Source organism: Pipistrellus kuhlii, unplaced genomic scaffold (assembly GCF_014108245.1).
Source record: "Pipistrellus kuhlii isolate mPipKuh1 unplaced genomic scaffold, mPipKuh1.p scaffold_m20_p_2, whole genome shotgun sequence".
In the NCBI taxonomy this organism is placed as follows: Eukaryota; Metazoa; Chordata; class Mammalia; order Chiroptera; family Vespertilionidae; genus Pipistrellus; species Pipistrellus kuhlii.
In genome coordinates, this window is record NW_023425515.1 from 87,862,683 (window position 1) to 87,881,401 (window position 18,719).

An 18,719-nucleotide genomic window follows, 5' to 3' on the forward strand; every position below is an offset into this window, starting at 1 on the left:
AGACAAAAAATAGACTACAAATTCTGTTAGAAAGTAATATTTTACCATGCTCAGTTCAAGCCTGTATATCTCAATGCCTTATTTGGATTCCATGAGAGCTCCACACTAATAAAACTCCCTGAATGGCCGTTTTTATCTCAAAAGCACCTTTGTTTTTCATGAAAATAAATTTATTTTCTCAACAATTTTAGTTTTTGAAATCATCTACTACTTCTTGCTATAAGATGTCTGACTCCAATTCTCAAACAGGTGTTTTAACTTAGCACTTAAAATGTTATTGCCTATCTGCTCTATTAATCATTAGGTTGGCCAATAGGAAAATAAATAAGAATTTAACCATGAAATATTTAATGTCTATGCAAGTAAATGTGTCTTTTTTTAAAGGAGACTTGAGAAGTTTGTTTTAATTTTCAAAAGATGTGCATTCAATTCAAGCAGCTGAAGATCACCTCTACCTTTTACACTCTTTCAGACAATAAATGTTATAGGCATTACATAGGACCATAATTCAATAAAAAGTTAACTATGAAGCTTTATATGAAAAGGTCACCATGTTTATTGCCTATCTTATAAAGAGTAATTTTAGGATAAAAATCATATATTAATTTTATAAAATCATTCATGGATTACTGAAGACACACCCTTAATCTAATGGAGGCCATGGTGTGGGTTACAGCAGATATGGAGAGGCATCCATTTAGAAGTCAGTGATGACATATTTCTATTAGTCAAAGAAGTCCATGTTTAAAATTCACAACTTTGAATCAAGGTACATTTCTACATAACATAAACGTTCTCGGAGAAATTTAAACCTTTTGACTTTTTTCAGTCTTGACAGCTGAAAATAGGAAAAAGTTGTCTATTTTCCTGAAACAATTTTTCTGCTCAGTTTTTCAATCAAAATCTTTCAACAAAAAATATTTGTTACTAAAACTCATGTAAGTGCTTCTCGGCAACCTAAATATCAGGTGATGTTTTTTAATCTTTAATATTTAAGTTATATCCTAAAGTTAAGCTCTTAAATCAACTGAGGTCTGGGATCTTCAAATACACAAAACCAACCATTAGTGTTTTGCTGGCAAAGGGATCCTGAGTCAAGTTTACTATACATTGTAGCCAACCTGAGTCACATTCTTTTTTAAATTTACGGTTATAATGCAGGTTAGTGTTTACCATTTGGGTAAAGAAATCTCTACCTATTCTTTCAGTTAGGTCACAAGCATTTCTGGGCAGGGCAACTAAGAGCAATATAAAAATACAGATATCCTCTTAAAAATGAAAATTAATGTAATGTTCATTGGAAAAAAGCTAACAAAAATCTTGGGGGAGATTTGTATAGAAATAAAAAGAGGCAAGGTTGTATTTGAAAAGAACTTGCTATTATGTTCTGAAAGCCTCTACTGTAAGCCAAAGTGAATCTTGATGATTCTCTGACTGCTTTAAAAAAGCAAACTACTCTTCATAATTCTCATTGAGTTGTATGTATTTGTCATTCAGATGCTTGCATATTCTTATAACCATTATTCTGAATTCTTTCTTTGACAAATTACTTGCTTCTATTTCATTTAATCCCTTTTTCTGGTGATTCCTCTTTTTCTTTCTTTTAGTTCTCATATCTTCCTTAAATGCTATCCTGCTACCTCCAACCCCTGATAGCCTGATCCATATACGGAAAACTCCTCTACTAGTCCTCTCTTCAGCACAACTGAGGGAGCAGGACACTTTTCAACTAAAGAGCTAAGATAAAACAAATAAGCAAAAAAAGATGTTTTAAAACACCCACAATTGGATAACAATTGTTGACATAATAATGTGCAGATTTCAGATCACTAGGTAGTTAGGTCCAATAACAGCCAGACAGAAAGACACCTACCACCTTGCAACCAGAGCTTATCTTTGGAATTTGAGAAATTAAACCAAATTGTGAAGGTTAAATCAACTTGCATGTGAAGCACTTATAGGTATTAGCTATTTCTTCCATAATTAATCAATTTTAAGATATATATGGTTCATATTTCAAAATCTCTGAAATTAGAAATCATTCTCCATAGATGGCATATCAGAGTTGATTTGCCATTTTTTTTTCTTCTTAACCATGAGAAAACATACTGTAGGATCTCACAAAGAACTGTGAATTGAATTGGATTCAGAGACACGATATTATTATATGTTTAAAAATAATTAGGCTAAACAAATCTTGTATTTCTCTCTTTATTAAATACACCTTTCATCCAGGCACTTAAATAATAAACTTCAATATTACTGTTAACCTCTTTTTTTCATATCAACCTTGATATGCAATCAATTTCCACTTACACAATAAAGCTTTCCTTTGTACTGCCACTTGAATTACTAAGCATGATTGTATATTCACAGAAAATATCCCAATGTCATTCCCTAACTACCTTCTAAGTAACTTTCTAATATGTATATCTGTCTCCAATGAGAATAGAATATCTATCTATTCTCTACTCCAACTTACCCTATATGTAAAAATGAGATTCAATTTTCTAAACATAGAGGCAAGGGTACATTTCTATTCAATGTGCTTCTTGAATTCCCATTTTATAGTGTGTTCAGTGTAAACACTTGGAATTAGAGGCTTTCAAAATAAAGCCTCAGCTACCCTTGCTGCCCTTAAGTGCCACTCCACTACAGCGAAGGCAAACTGAACACTAATCACTGGTTTACATGTTCCATCACTGAGGCATTTTCCTCTTGCTTCCATCTCTGTCTCTTTAAACAGTCTTCTCTGCAGTTCCACTTACAGGAATTCTCCTTTCCAGACCCATCTCCAGGTCACATGGGACTAAAGTTGCTTTTGTTTCCTAAAACCCAAAAGAGTCTTGTATATCATAGTTTCAATGTAGTTTGCCTTAGTTAATAATTAAGGGAATATGTATTTCATACCCTCTACTAAAATACTCCAGAAAATTCAAAAAAATCTTTTTTTATGTGTTGCAATATCAATATATAAAAATGCCTAGTAAATACGTCTAATTATTTTGAAGTAATTCTTGAAATGTAATATTAATTTGAGATAATTATACAGTAATTGTGGGTTGAAAAGCTATTATGATAACTTTTGTGATTGTAACAGTCTTGCTAATAAGAATGATCAGCAAAGTGTCTACATTGAGTTGTAGTCACATGTTTCACCTTTTTGGAAGGGACTTCTAGTGTTTTAATTTTTTGATAAGTGCCCCTGGGCAATCCCCACCTCTACATATGGCTTTTAGAATGAAGCACAAATGTATTAATATTATGTAACAAATGAAGAAGAGTTCACCAATAATTGGTCCTACTGTATGGAGAGTGGTACATTCTTACAATATATTTAGAAAGTACTTGTTCTCTTTTCTCCTATTTTTGGCAATTGTATCTTCTTAACACATTAACTAATATATTATATAAACCTCATCCATCATGCCATTGTAATACTGAGTCTCAAATTATTCCCTGTCTTTTTTTAATAACAGTTGACTAAAATAGCTGGGCTGAACTGCAACTTTGCAAATAATAATAATAATAATAATAATAATGCCATCACATTGGTAGAAAATATGAAGCTTGGAATTCAGTCCTGCCTACAAGTTCATAAGTTCATACAATTGTTGATAATCAAATACTATAAAGAAAATGTAAAAGAACACTCTCAATAAATTCAACTGTGCTATGAGCACTCTTAGGCAGCAAAGGTAAAAAAGAGAAATTAAATTATCATGCCTTAAAAGATTTCTTAGCTCTGGATTTATACACTAATACTGTTAAATTCCCTCAGCAAGCATTTCTTTAGCTTCTGAAATATTTTTATTTCCAGATTCAATGTTAAGGAGAAGAGCATATGAACATATTAAGTTAAAATACTCTGTAAGGATAAATATAGAATTATTTTGAATTTTGTTTTAATAAGCAGTGGAAAATAATACTAACTTTTTAAAACATACAAACTGATTTATATGCTATAATAAATTTATACATGGTAAGTGTCATTATGATAAATATTATAAAATCTTTAATGTATACTTTATTACATAATGTGTTTTGTGACTCTGTGACAGATGTAACTCATCTAGGCAAGCATTTACTAAGCTGTTATTTCCTACATTTTAATCCCAACTGAAGAATGGAAAAGAACTGTCCCTACCCAGTGACATTAGTAGTTTTCAAAAGTACGGATTTTGCCATACTTACAATCTTTGTGTTCTATTTTTTTCTCATTTATAATACAAGGAGAATAATAGCACTTACATAATGAAGTTTTCCTATGGATAAATACATTACTATAAATTGCCTAGAGTGTATCTGGTATAGACTAAATACTATGTAATCTATCTATATAAAAGCCAAGCATCCAGAATGACAGAACAACTAGACCAACTGGTTGCTATGACATGTGCTGCAGTGGCCAACCAGCCTTATCAGGGCCCCCAATCACCTCCCCCAACCTTCCACAGACCCTCACCCAGCCAGCCTGACCCCAGATAGGTCCTCCTCACCCCAATTGGGGGCAGGGCTGGCTGGCCAACCACTTGCAGACCCTCCCTCTTGCTGGCCTGGCCAACCACTTGCAGACCCTCCATCTTAATGGCCTGGCCCCAACTGTGGTGGGACCCCACCTGTGCATGAATTCATGCACCAGGCCTCTAATACTATATAATAAAAGCATAGTATGCAAATTGTCCCCTCAACCAGGAGTTCAATCTGGGGATGGGCCAGCCTGAGGAAGAGAGGGAGGCTCTGGCAGGCAGCCGACAGAAGCTAGGGACCCTACCAGTGCACAAAATTTCATGCACTGGGCCTCTAGTATATTAACAAAAAAGGAAAATACAATAAAAACAATTCTTGAATCAGTATTAGATTTTTTTTTTTCTCCTGTAAAAAACTAAATAAACATTTAGGGACAATTTTTTTTTTTAATTAAAACATTCTCTGTATATCTGACAAGCTGTATACAAAACATAAAAAATAATTTTCATTAGTAATGGGCTTATATCTAATTTTACTTTCCTTTTTATGCCCATCTATTTAAATTTGTTATGTTTTTTATACTCTTATAAAATGTATTATACTTTTTAATGTAAGTTAATACCATTCATAGAATCATAGAATTTCATAATTTAGAGTTACCATAGAAGTCATCCAACTGAACTCACACATTTTGCAGATATGAACTCTGGTATCAAACATGCAAATTACTTAAAATAACATGGTAAATTTTGGCAGATTTGGGATAAGAATGATGATCTCCTAAATTCCATTTTACCTTACAGTCCCACATTATAATTCAGCTTAATCTGAATAACAACAAAACCAATCAGAAATATACCTTAAGGGTGATTAGAAGTTATCTAAATGGTTCTCACCACAAATTCTCTTGTGAAAAGAAGGATTATTGTAATATGGCCAGGTCCCAACTTCTCACATGTAACATGCCACACACCATAGCTCCTATGTGGGACAATACCCACATGCCAATGACAGGTGGCATTTAGGCAGATCCTTTTGCTCTGCAAACTGGCACCTGGTCTTGGTTCTGCTCTCACACAACACAAGAGCTGCCATTTAAGGGGCAGAAAAGCATCTTTGACTTCAAGGTATTTCCTATTCCAAGTGTGCCCCAGCTTGTTAGCTGACCACTGGTCAGAACCAAAATTGGATGCCAGTTCCCGAATTGTTTCTGAGCTGAGATTCTCAACAGATGGGCCAGTATGGTCACAGGACAAGGCAACTTGCACTCCCCATGCTAGGTGGCAATTAGTTTTGTGTTAATAGCAACTATTAGCACCTATTTGATGAAAACATAGAATAAAGCACCACTTTGGCATCCTTCTAAAAGTTGCTAATTAATCTTGTTTGTAAACAAAATCTATATCTTCTGCCTCCAACACAGTAACTTTGACCTGATTCAATTTTAGATTTTCAAAATGCCAAGCCAGTTTGTGTGGCTTATGAAAGTGGTCTAAAAATTACTCTTAACAATAATGCTATAATAGTATGCTTGTAAAGGTAGTCATTCATGATTGATTATCTATTTTTTTTTAAATCCTCACCCGAGAATATGTTTATATTGATGTTTAGAGAGAGGAAGGGAAAGGGAGAGAGGGGAGGGGGAGAGAGAGAGAGGCATCATTCAGTTGCCTCCTGAATGTGCCCTGACTGGGGATCAAACCCACAACCTGGTATGTTCCCTGGAGGAGAATCGAACTCACAACTTTCAGGTATATGGGTCAACATTACAACCAACCAGCCACCAGGTCAGGAATGATTATCTCAAATTTTATCTAAAATATAAAATTTCTAAGTAGCTCAAGTCTATAAGTAATAATATAATGTAATTAGGAAGCCCATTAGTTTCAAATGCAAGTTTCATGGTGGACAGGTTCTAAATAAAGTCCTGACCCAGAATGTATAAGGTATGACTATGGAAACTTCTTTAAGCTTCTGTTTCCATATCCCTTAAATGAGACTAATATTATGCTAGAACACTATTCTTTAAAATAAAGGAATTAATGTATCCAAAAAGCATTTAGAAGAGTGCATGGCAAACTAAATCCTGCAAAAACTGCTTGCTATTATCATTACATAATCTTCTTATAAAAGCAGTGGTTTGCTTATTACCAGCAGACAAACAATACATTATAATGTGTGAAATTTGAGGATCCCAGCCCAGACGTCTTTTTGCACTGGAGCTGGGATACAATATCTGGATCATGGACAATCTCACAGAAGTGGGAAAACAGGTGTTAACTCCCAGGCTTGGCAAATTGTGTCGTAAAATTTATAAATAAATCTAAGTGATTAAAAAAAAGTTATATTTATTAAATCAATTTCTTTGGAAATCAATCGGCAAAAAATAGTATCCATAAAAACTGTATGCTCTATATTTTTCAGCCTTAATATATATATATATATATATATATATATATATATATACACACAATATATATATATTACATGCCATCAGCCAGTTAAATTTATAAAACTGGAACACCTGTTATGCGCATCCATCTTAAAGTGTTTATAGTGCTTTGAATTAGTTATATCATTTTAATAACCCTTTGAGCTACAATAGATGGCATAATTATTCACCCTGTACAAATGTGTCAGAACATAGGTTAATCACTAGTCCTGTCGCATCGCTGGTCCATATCAACAGGATGTAAAACATGAAAGGCTTAAACAGCTTCTCCAAGGTTACATTCCTAGAGAGTGGTAGAGAAATTTGTCAAACATCATTTCCAGAACATGGGAGTGTAACTAAAAGGATAAATGATCAAAAAGTGTCAAAACAAAGTTAAATCTAACATTCCTGGCAATGGCCTAAACAGTCTTTATGTTAATAATAGTTGTATGTACACATCTCACAGCAATTGTCCAGGCAGGTCTATATTTTTCCAGACAGAAATGGCTAAGACATTGGTATCACAGAAAAATCATGGAATATTCAGTAACTCTTTTCTTTATATGTCTGAATCTTAAGGACTGATCCAATTTTCAGATGTCACATATACTATATATATATGTATTGCATTTCACTTGCTCTCAGTTATTTTTTTCTCCTTCATTTTCAAAACCCATTTTAATTGACCAATCTCGACCAGCCAACCTAATCAGCATGGTTATTTATCAGGAGCCCAAATTACCACATGTCCTTGAAGCCCACACTGTGTGTGGGGAAGCTGATGGCCTCCGCAGGGCGCAGAGCACCTGTTCAGCATTTCTGCATCCCAGAAGCACAGGCTCTAAACAATGGAGCTTCCAGTCAATTAACACAAGAACATTCTCCAGGGCAAAGAGCCATTTAGGGTAAAAAAGGGAATTCTAAGTGGTTCTATTCAGTTCCTTTTCTTAAGGATCATGTATTTAGGTGAATCTCAGATTTCATTCAACTAAGAACTCTAAAAAGTCTCTCTTAAAATAGACTTGTACTTTAGAAAAAGGAATTACCAGTTGGTCCAGGAAAATTGATAGAATTTTACACTATATATCTTGAAATTCTTATTCTCCAGTTTCTTTTATATTTTTATGAAATATTCATGAATTATATTCACTGTGTGTAAGCCATCTATTGCATTCAGAATTTGCAGGCATATGTAGGAATGTAAATGGCATATTTTATTTCCTTTTTTCTCTGACAAGCTATTATGAACATTCCTTTCTGTACTCAAAATCCTTACTAAGGTAGTTGGTATCACTTTAGAATTAGTTTAGAACTTAAATAAAAATGATATAAGAAATATCATGTAACTAACTAATCATGATATATTGAAAAATCACATGATTGATGAAGATTGTTAAATTTCCTGTCTACAGGCTTTTAAAAGACTGCTAATAATTAACTAAAATGCAAACTGCACTGACAAGCCCAAATAAGAAACTGCAATTAGATTGATCTCACCACTTCTCACCTATATTCTGAGATGGGAAATTATTATTCTCTTTCTTAATATTAGCCTGAATAGAATATTATAGTATTGCTCTATTTCAATTTTATTTATTTGTTAACATATTTTATTGATTCTTTATAGAGAGGAAGTCAGAAGGATAGAGAGTTAGAAACATCCATGAGCTGCCTCCTGCACACCCCCTACTGGGGACGTGCCCACAACCAAGATACATGCCCTTGACCAAAATCGAACCTGGGACCTTTAGTCCGCAGGCCAATGCTCTATCCATTGAGTCAAATTGGTTTCAGCTTCAATTTTATTTTTATTTATTTGGTTGTAAGTTTATTGCATTTTGTTTCCCTTATCTCAATACAATATGGTATTTTCCATTCAGCTTCAGCACATCTGTGTGTATATATGTATGTATTTTTTATTTTGGTATAACAATACTATACAAGATCCCTATGTTATCATGGGACATAGCATAAGATGGTAATTTGAACCAGTTATTAAACATTCTGGTAACTTCTTTTAAATGAAACACTATATGAAAAGATGTGCTTAATCATCATAAGAGTATTAATTAGCAAAAAGCATTAAGTTTGCTTGAAAAGGAAAGACTTGGCACCCAAGGAAGAAACTAGGATTACTTCAGTTTTGACTTTCTGCAATGTATTCAGTATGTAAATATTTTTATTCATCACCCAATCTGATACTTAGAAATCTGGAAAAAAGATACTGATACTTAACACAGTCATAAAAAGAAATATTTTTTTCTTTCTGAAAAACCTTTAAAAGTTTCTGTAAACAATTAATATTTTAATGATAACATATATGAAATGAAGGCTTCTTACTATTTTGTCCCTTTGTCATATGCTTATTAATTCCAAATAAATAATAAATTTTCCTGGTTGGTCATCAGGATTATTGTTAGCCTTGGTAATACTCGTCCCACTTTACCGAAATATCCATCTAATCAAAAAACTGTCTTTAATATTAATAATCAAAGGTATGTAATAATGTCATTAAAGATAGTTAATGAGAAAGGTTAAGAGCTTGAGATTAAATTAAAGAGGCACATGGATATTACTTTAAAAAACTATTTTTGTGGAAAAGGAAAAAAAATATTCTCTTAATTCAACTCTGGTTACTAAAATGTTGGCACAAATAACTTCTGTATTAAAGGTTTAAATAGCTATCACAGCATTTCATATATTTAAACTTGAATTGAAAAGCTTTTCTTGTCTCCAAAAGAAAAATAGTCACATATTACTTACATAGTAATTATAGGCTATGCAGCTGCCCTACAAAGCTTTACTATAAATGTGTTAAACATGAACCACTACACAAACCTTATTCAAATTGCTTTAAATGTTATGCCAAAGAAATGTCAGCCTCCACACCACTCCACTACAATTGCTTACACAAGGACAATGGCCATCTCCCTAGTCTGAAATCTAAATAATGTAATAGAACCAATGTTGCTCATTTAGGCTATGCTTGGTTAAAAGTCATTAGTGTTATTCCTCACCAGTAAAGAGGTCTTTTACCCTTCCTTTGCATTAGTGAAGCTTATGCTAATGCATCCAAATGTAAGAAAGAATAAGCTCCTCTGACATAGCATTTAAAGATTGAGAATTCTAGGAAACGTACATGCCATCTATCATGATAAAAATACTAACCTTAATTTCTATATCTCACTGATCCTTGCTTTAAGCCCTTCTAAAATACAATTTAAAGCTTACACAGTATTTCCATTTGCGTATTATTTCAAAAATATTTATCTGGTCACATGAAACTCTGTAATGCTCTTTTACCAATAACACAAGATTGAAGAGGCTGAACCTATGAAAAGGTTTTAAAGGGAGTAGCAAAGGTAAGATTTCTCAAAGTTTCAACCTTATCTTTAGAGGACTATATATCACACATTCCAGACATAGTTTTAATACTGTTGTTGATTTGTATGCATTATTTGAACTTTGTAGCAAATGAACTTGGAAAGGTTTTCCATAGCAACTAAAGTTGTCAGATTTATGACCTAACATCTAGAACAGTGATTTTCAACCTTTTTCATATCATGGCATACAAACTAATTACTAAAATTCTGTGGCACACCAAAGTAGATATATATTTTTGCCTATATGACAAAAAAATAGGTATGATTTTGAATTTTTCACATAGTCAGCTATTGTTGTGTTGGCTGCTGTTGATTTTTGTTTGACAATCTAAGGGGAAAGAGGTCAGTGGCCCTGACTAAACAGTCAGGTATTGCATGTTTTAAAAATCCTTGGGGCATATAGGTTGAAAATTGCTGACCTATAATTGATCAGGGAACAAATCAAACTGGGCTCAAATTTTAATGCAAAGACATATACCCATTAAAATCAAACACATACACTGATTAAAATGCTAAATACTACTATTTCTATTTTTAAAGCTTTTGTTAACTGGATAATATTTAAGAATTATAAATGACCATGTTGATATAATGTCACTCTTTATATCACATAAACCTGATATCAAGTGATGACATTCTCTTTGACTTTCTTCCTAAAATTCCACAAACCCAGTTTAATCATGAGAAAACACTAGGCAAATTCAAGTTTCTGGAATGTTCTACAGGATACCTGGCCAGTACACTTTAAGCCAGAAAAGGTCATAAAAACAAGGAAACACTGAGAACCAGAGGAAACTGGGAAAACATGCCAATTAAATGCCATAGCCTATGACATCCAACTAAACAAAATCTAGACTGAATCCTAGAACAGAAGGAAGACATTAATGAAACACTGGTGAAGCCAAAATAATGTAAAAAAAACCAAAAACAAAACCATAATATATATTAGCATTTGTTAATTTGGAGTTGGAAGAGTTTCATAGTAATTAATAATGTTAACAATAGGGGAAACTAGATATAGGGTGTAAGGGAATTCTCTGTACTATCTTTTTAACTTTTCTACAAATCCAAAATTATTCCAAAGTGAAAGCATTTTTATTGTTATTTGTTAAGTCATTTTGAACAAAGCTATTTACTTCCAGTAAATAAAAGTTGACCTTTATTTAGCGTAGGTTAAATTTTTTTATATAATTAATCTCTTAATCCTAAATCTTATATCACATCAGCATTTTAAAATTATACAATAAGTGCTCTCAAATGTGAGGAAAAGTACTAATTACACGTGGTGGACGTACACAAACAACTAAACTCCACAAATGCTTAATCCTTTTTAACTTGCTCCTCCATTGATAAGGCTTGAGGAGCCTCACATTCACAGACTTCACCTGATAACTATCCTTTAAAATGAGATATCTGACAGCAAAGTGACAAAAGACACATAGAAACAACTTTCCCTACACTTTAGCTGAAAAATTAACTGAATTAAATATTTCACTTGTCTTATTCTCATAGTTTCCAAAGAACCTCTCATTATTTAAAATGTTTGGTTGATTTTTGAAGCTAGTGCTGTTGATGATATGACTTTAGAAAGTATAACATCATAGGCCTTGGGATATATGGCATTGAGATACTGAAATGAGTATATAAATTCGGAAAGTATTGATAGCAATGTCAGTGAAAATACACAAAAGGCAAATGACTTCCATAAAATCATGTTTAATTTAACTGAATGAAAACTAATTTATTGTTTTAGGAAAAATGTACCAAAAAAAGCAGAGAGTGATATTTTATGATTATAGTAGATGTGATGGATTTAGTTTCAGAAGGTATGACTAAGAGAAAAGCAAAACAAATCTTAAAGCTAGACTTGCTCATTAAATAGAAAAGAAAAAAAATGACTTATCTATGTACTAGTATATAAATAAAAGCCTAAATGACTGGCCTACCAGCCAACCTTTTGACCATCCAAACAGTAGCTATGACATGCACTGATCACAAGGGGGCAGACACTCAATGCAAGAGCTGCCAAGCTGTGGTGACTTGGCAGCTACAGTTCTCAGGTGACACATCCGGAACCAGAGAGGAGGGAGCCTGATTCCAGGTGTGTCACTCGAGCACTCTAGCAATCTGGGACCCCTTGGGGGATGTTGGAGAGCTGGTCTCAGCCTGATCCCTGCAGGCCATGCTGAGAGACCCCACTGGTGCATGAATCCATGCACCAGGCTTCTAGTTTGATCATAAAAGGCAAAATATTGGAACAGTTTAGACAGAAATATTTAATAATATTTTATAAAATACTAGAGGCTGAGTACAGGAAATTGTGCACTTGGGGGAGGGGGTCCCTTAGCCCAGGCTGCATCTTTTAGCTGTCTGAAAACCTTCAGGGGATGTCCAACTGATGGCTTAGGCCCACTCCCCTGAGCTGGCCGTAGGAAATCCTTAGCACTGCTGTGGAGGTTGAAGAGGTTTCCGCCACTGCCACTGCACTCACCAGCCGTGAGTCTGTTTTCTGGCTGAGCTGCATTCTCCTTGTGGAAGCATACTAACCACCAGGAGCAGCTCCTGTAGTGAGCTTCTGCCTCTTGGTGGTCAGTGCACATCACAGCAACCAGTCCTTCTGCCATTAGGTCAATTTGCATATTAGTCTTTTATTATATAGGATAACAAGAATTTTTAACTTAACATAGAGTGGTGAAAGATTGGGCTTGGGGTTTACTGGTAGTAATAAGAATAAGATAGAAGAAATGGAGAAGAAATTCTCCATGATGATATGGTAAGTGAGAAAGTGACAGAGAGTTTTTAAGGGGAAAATTGCCTATGTGGACAGTGATGCTATCTACTTGCTGCCCTTTCAGAATGTGCTAAACAAGATATCTCCTTTACTCCAGACCTTACAGCCAGCTATATTCAGTAGCTTTTTGTTAGCGATGCTCTGGGCAGCAAAGGAAGGCAGCCAGTGTGCAGTGTGGGCTGCAGCATCAGGGCAACAGAGCAGTAGCTACAGGAAGCAACAGGAATGGTAGTCAATGGTTGAGCAGTGATAGAATAGCAGACCTATCAGGGATCATGAAGAAATAAGTATCTCAGGAGTCCTTGATATTCAAAGTATTATAATAGATAAAGTGGAGAATCAGCCTGGAAGACTTAAGTGTATAAAATAGCAGCTATGTGGCTTGCATGTGTAAAAATCAGGTATGCGAAAATAATACACCAATATCTAAGAGTGTTTGGTGGTGCAATTGGGTGTTTTTTCTAATTACTCACTGATTATCTAATAATTTTACATGCATGTGATGTTTTTACCTTCCTCTTGGTAAGTCTGCATCATCCTTCTTCCACCGCAAAGTTGGTTGAGGATCTCCTTGGACCTGACAACGAAATTCAACTGATTCTTCCTCCAGCACCACTTGGTTAATTGGTCTCCTGAGAAATGTGGGTCGTTCTTAGGAGAAAAAAAAAAAAGTAAAACAAAATAAATATACTGCATGTTATAAGTATATTCTGGAAAAAGCATAGAAAATTGTGAAAAATTATAGTTATTTTTGGTACATATGTACTTAACTATATTTCAGCTATATATTCATACTTAGAAATACAATGTAATAGAATAAAATAAAATATTTTGAAATGCAGAAAGAGCTATGCTTTATATTGTATATAAAAGCATAGAGCATTTTGGAAAAGATATCACTTTGATTCTTCATTGAATTCCTGAACTAAATCATGTAGATCCTGTCATAAAAAATTTGGACATGGAATTTCACATAAATGAGAAAAGAGATAAAAATAATTTTTCAATTTATTAGGATAGCTCAGAATGGAAGACTGAAAGTTAAAACTAATGTAAAAAAAAAAAAAGAAAACATATACTAATATCCCATCAGGAATGCTAGAGAAAACAAAAGAAGTTGTACTTATGCAAGTAAGTATTGTCTAAATTTCATCACTTAGGCCATCATTTATCATTAACCCAATACTTTACTGAATGTTTTCAATTCATGTATGGAAAGCTAAATGCCTGAGTTCTGTTTTTACTTAAATAAAATGTCTGTCAAAGTGATTTTTAAAAATAAAAATTACTCGTTTTTAATTACTTTAAACTATTAACTGCCCTATATATTTTTAAGGCCATTTCTTCTATTTTCTCTTAAGTGTTCCCAAACTTTGTCCATTTTCTCTTTACTTAACTTTTATGTTTACTTGAGCATTCTGTTTTAGTGTTTTTGTCCTTTATTCCTTGGTTTTAAATATGTACTTAGCTCTATTAATGCATTCTATCACTCTTCTACATAAAGCTAGGAAAAAAATAATAGCTGTCCATAGAATCTTACCATGTAAGAGAAATATAAAACAAAAAGCTTCTCTGCACACTTCAATTCCTTGTCTAATTTCTTTCTTTTTTTATAACGGTTAAATTACAATTTAAATTTTATTAGCACGACTCCAAATAACAGAAAAGTCCAAAATAGTGCAACTTATTAAAGTGAAGTCAAAGAAAAGAAAGATAAAATCCAGACGAAGTTGACACAATATATCTGGTCATATGGCCCCATTTAGTCAATTAGGACTTCAGTTTCAAATGCAATTTAAAAATGTGACTATATTGCTAAAATACTTAAACATACTTAAGAATATGTTTAAGTATTTTAGAATACTTAAGAATAATTTAAAGAAAATAAATCACTTCAAATTACATGTTAAGAGAATAGAGTGGAAATACATGATTTTGTTGACTAAATATCCATATTCATAAAACAAATATATAATTACAAGACAATATTTTAAAATACTTTAAAATTGATTTCTAGAGAGAAGAGGAAAGGGAGAAACATCAATGTGAGAAGAGATCATCTATCTACTACTGCGGATCAAGCACAAAACCCAGGCATGTGCACTAAATGGAATCCCACAGGCCATCCTTGGTGCATGGGACGATACCCAACAAACTAAGCCACACTGGCCAGGGCAAGATCATATTTTATTGCAATAAACTCAACCACCATTGGTATTCAGAAGGAAAGCAACTACATCACTCCACCATGAAGGTGATGAAGGTGACAGTCGGGACCAATTTTGTTTTTTTAATACAAACTGGCATATGCTCAATTATTTGCTCTTCAACATCCCAAACCCCAAGTCATAAAACAAGGTAAATAAGATTTTATCACAAAGAAGTTTTTTTTTAATGCATAATTTAGAAATGATCCATAAAAAAAATGGGAAACAAAGATTAGTTCTAATGATTTTAGGTAGTAAAATCAATTAACAGCTAAGTGTGCCCCTCAACTGCAGAATAAATCTGCATGCTTGATGGAAAGATTTAGTGCTATACTTTTGAACTCTGAACACTATGTGCTCCTAGCAACTATTTTCATACTGGCATAGTTAGTATTGAGCTATTGTTCCTGGAAGTAAATAGGCAATAAGATCAGTATCTCTCTATGAGTGCTTAGAATGTTAATAAAAATAAGTCATTAGCATAAAATGTGGAATTGACTCCCCCCCCCCCAATCATTTGGTATGTCCATCCAATTAATCTAAAAGCTGCAATTATCCAAGTTAAAGGAGAGCTAAGACACTGTTGTTTTTAATGGGGATATTTTACTATAGCCTGGCATATGTCTGAGCAAGTTAGAAGTCTTTTCCTCATCTACTCATTTATTCAGATCATATTAATACAGCCTCTCCTATGCCAGGCTTTGAGTTTGTTAGCTGGTGAACAACCAGCATTTTGATAAAAAAAAAAAAAAAAAAAAAAAAAAAAAAAAAAAAAAAAAAAAAAAAAAAAAAAAAAAGTGGTGGGAGATAAAGTTAGTCAAGACCATGAAGAACCTCATACACCATGTCAAGAAAATGAGTTTTCCCTAGAGGCTGATAGAGAGCTGTTGAATGATCGTAAGTAAGGAAGCAACATCTGTAATAATAAGTGTAATATGCTAATGAGACTGGACAGCAGAATGACCTTCCAGATATCATTCTTGACATCCTTCCAGATGAAGCTGTTGAGGTGGGGGCCAAGGCAGAGGTGGTTAGGCAGGCAGGGGAGCAGTTAGGGGCATCAGGCAGGCAGGTGAGTTATTAGGGGCAATGAGGCAGGCAGGCAGAATGGTTAGGGGTGATCAGGCAGGCAGGCTAGCAGTTAGGAGCCAGCATTCCTGGATTGCAAAAGAGTGCTGAGGGACCCCCCCCCACACACACATACACACACTCTGTGCATGAATTATGCGCACAGGGCCTCTAGTTTTTAATAAGCTTATGAAAAAAGGTCTTATTGATAGATCTGAGAAAATGAATTAGAAGTGAAACATGAAGCAGTAAATTAGGTCAAACTATCATTGTAAAACTTGTTTCCATTTAAACTGACACAGTGTTTCTAAGGATATGGAAAAGGGGATAGAATAAAGAAATGTCATAATTGAGTAATCAGTCAGAAGTAGATGCTGAATAAGCAAGGTCTAGAAAGATTCTCAAGTTTCTATTTAGCAATTGGCACAAACTTTCAGATAAAGTATGGATATGGTATGTGTGTATGTTCATGTATGTGTGTGCAGATCCTTTCTTGCAGAAATAGTAGATATGACAAAAATAAACCTTTTATGCTTAAGCCATTGTTACTCAGGTTTTCATACTTGATATCAAATTCACTCTTAATAAGATAAAGGAGACTTCTTATATAATACAAGGGGAGAGAAAAATATGATCATTTTTGTAGGTATAAAAAAGTTCTTAGATTAAAAAAATCTAAATAAAGATAAAATCTAAAGAAACTTAAGCATGATGAAGATATTTTATCAGAAATTAAATGCAAAACTATTTTTAAAGCAATATACTAAAGTTATCCCTATGAAAATCAGGAACACGATAGACATAAAAGAAGGGGAGTATGCATATTGCAGAAGAATCAAAATAATCTCTTGCCAACAGTACAAACACAGAACAGTAACTTGATAATTAATAAATGCAACAAAAAATAAGAACTTACATATAATCATTGTTACAGACTTGGAAAATGGAAGATTTTAGGATAAACTGTGTCAAATTCATACATTAAAAACACTAGTAAATCATTGTAATGTTAAAGCTATCTATTTATCTCATTATCTCATGAAAAATTTTCATGGCATGATGCTGACTATAAAGTAAGTTGCATAACTTGTATGTGAAACTGGTTCCATTAAAACACACATGCAGCCTTAGCCAGTTTGGGTCAGTGTATAGAGCCTGGGGACTGAAGGGTCTCGGATTTGATTCCAGTCAAGGACATGTGCCTTGGTTGTGGGCACATCCCAGTAGGGAGTGTGTAGGAGGCAGCTGATCAATGCTTCTCTCTCATCCATGTTTCTATCCCCTTCCCTTCCTCTCTGTAAAAAAAAAAAAAAAAAAAAAAATCAATAAAAAATATTAAAAATAACCACACATGCATACTTTCATTCAAAGATTTTGTATGTTTCCTTTGACATGCTATAGGTCACAAAATGAAAACAGTTTAATATAATCAGAAGGACAAATTTCACATTAGACTTGTCACAAACCTAAACTTGTCTCTTCATCCAGGGGACACCATCAGGATCCTTGAGGGCATTCTAGTTATCATACATGATCTAAGTCACATTGTTTTTATGGAGACACGTGTGGAAGCATCTAATTTGTAATTTCAAGAAGAAGCAAGATATAGGATTCCCTGATGCTATTCTGATTAACTCAGCAGGGATGGAGGACATTGCAAAGAACCTGCTCTATTCTCTTCTGCCCTCAAGCAGAGTCTAGTTGCTTAGTAACTGGAAAACCACAGGAGAGTTTGTGGTATAGAATTTTTGGAAACCTAACATTGGCTCATGGTAGAAATGTAATTCAATTAATTAAAAAAAAAAAACAATGCAAAGAATAACCCAGCTGAAAATAATTTGCATATGCATAGTACATTCAGATGGGTTTTATACCTGAATATATTAGGTTGTGCTTTCTAACAAAGTAACAGTGACATTTACTAATACATTGGATTTTGGTCACAACTTTTGAAGTGCTAGTCTGAGAATTTCCATAACATCCATGACAACAATTATCTCTAAATCATACTACTCATTATTCCAATTGTTTTCTGATGATTATATTATGTTTACCTAATTTGCAATTTTAACTGCCTACAGAAATTATATGTTAAAAACTCTAACTTGGTCTATTATTTATTTTCCAGTTTCTTTGTCTAGATTTTATTTCCAGAAATTTTGATAATGAGGAACATAAATATTAAATATTTAAAAAGTTGTACAGGCAGCAATGTATTTTAAGTGGTTTGTCTTTATAGTGGTTACTATTACCATACACAAAACATAAGCCATGATCCTTTCAGACACTGTATAAAAATTACAAGGAAATGTCTTGGGGTATACTGCTTTGTATCAAAATCATCTGCAAACAAATGTAAATTTAGA

General features: G+C 33.6%; 1 protein-coding gene across 19 annotated transcripts in view; it reads right to left on the reverse strand.

Moving 5' to 3' along the window:
• The window catches only part of ROBO2 (roundabout guidance receptor 2), a 1,761,697-nt gene that overhangs the window by 147,304 nt on the left and 1,595,674 nt on the right, over positions 1-18,719 (reverse strand). For all 19 annotated transcript variants that reach the window (XM_045584073.1, XM_045584072.1, XM_036444354.2 and 16 more), the window contains one exon: positions 13,591-13,729. In XM_045584073.1, the coding sequence (XP_045440029.1) occupies positions 13,591-13,729 (139 nt within the window). The remainder of the gene's footprint in view (positions 1-13,590; positions 13,730-18,719) is intronic.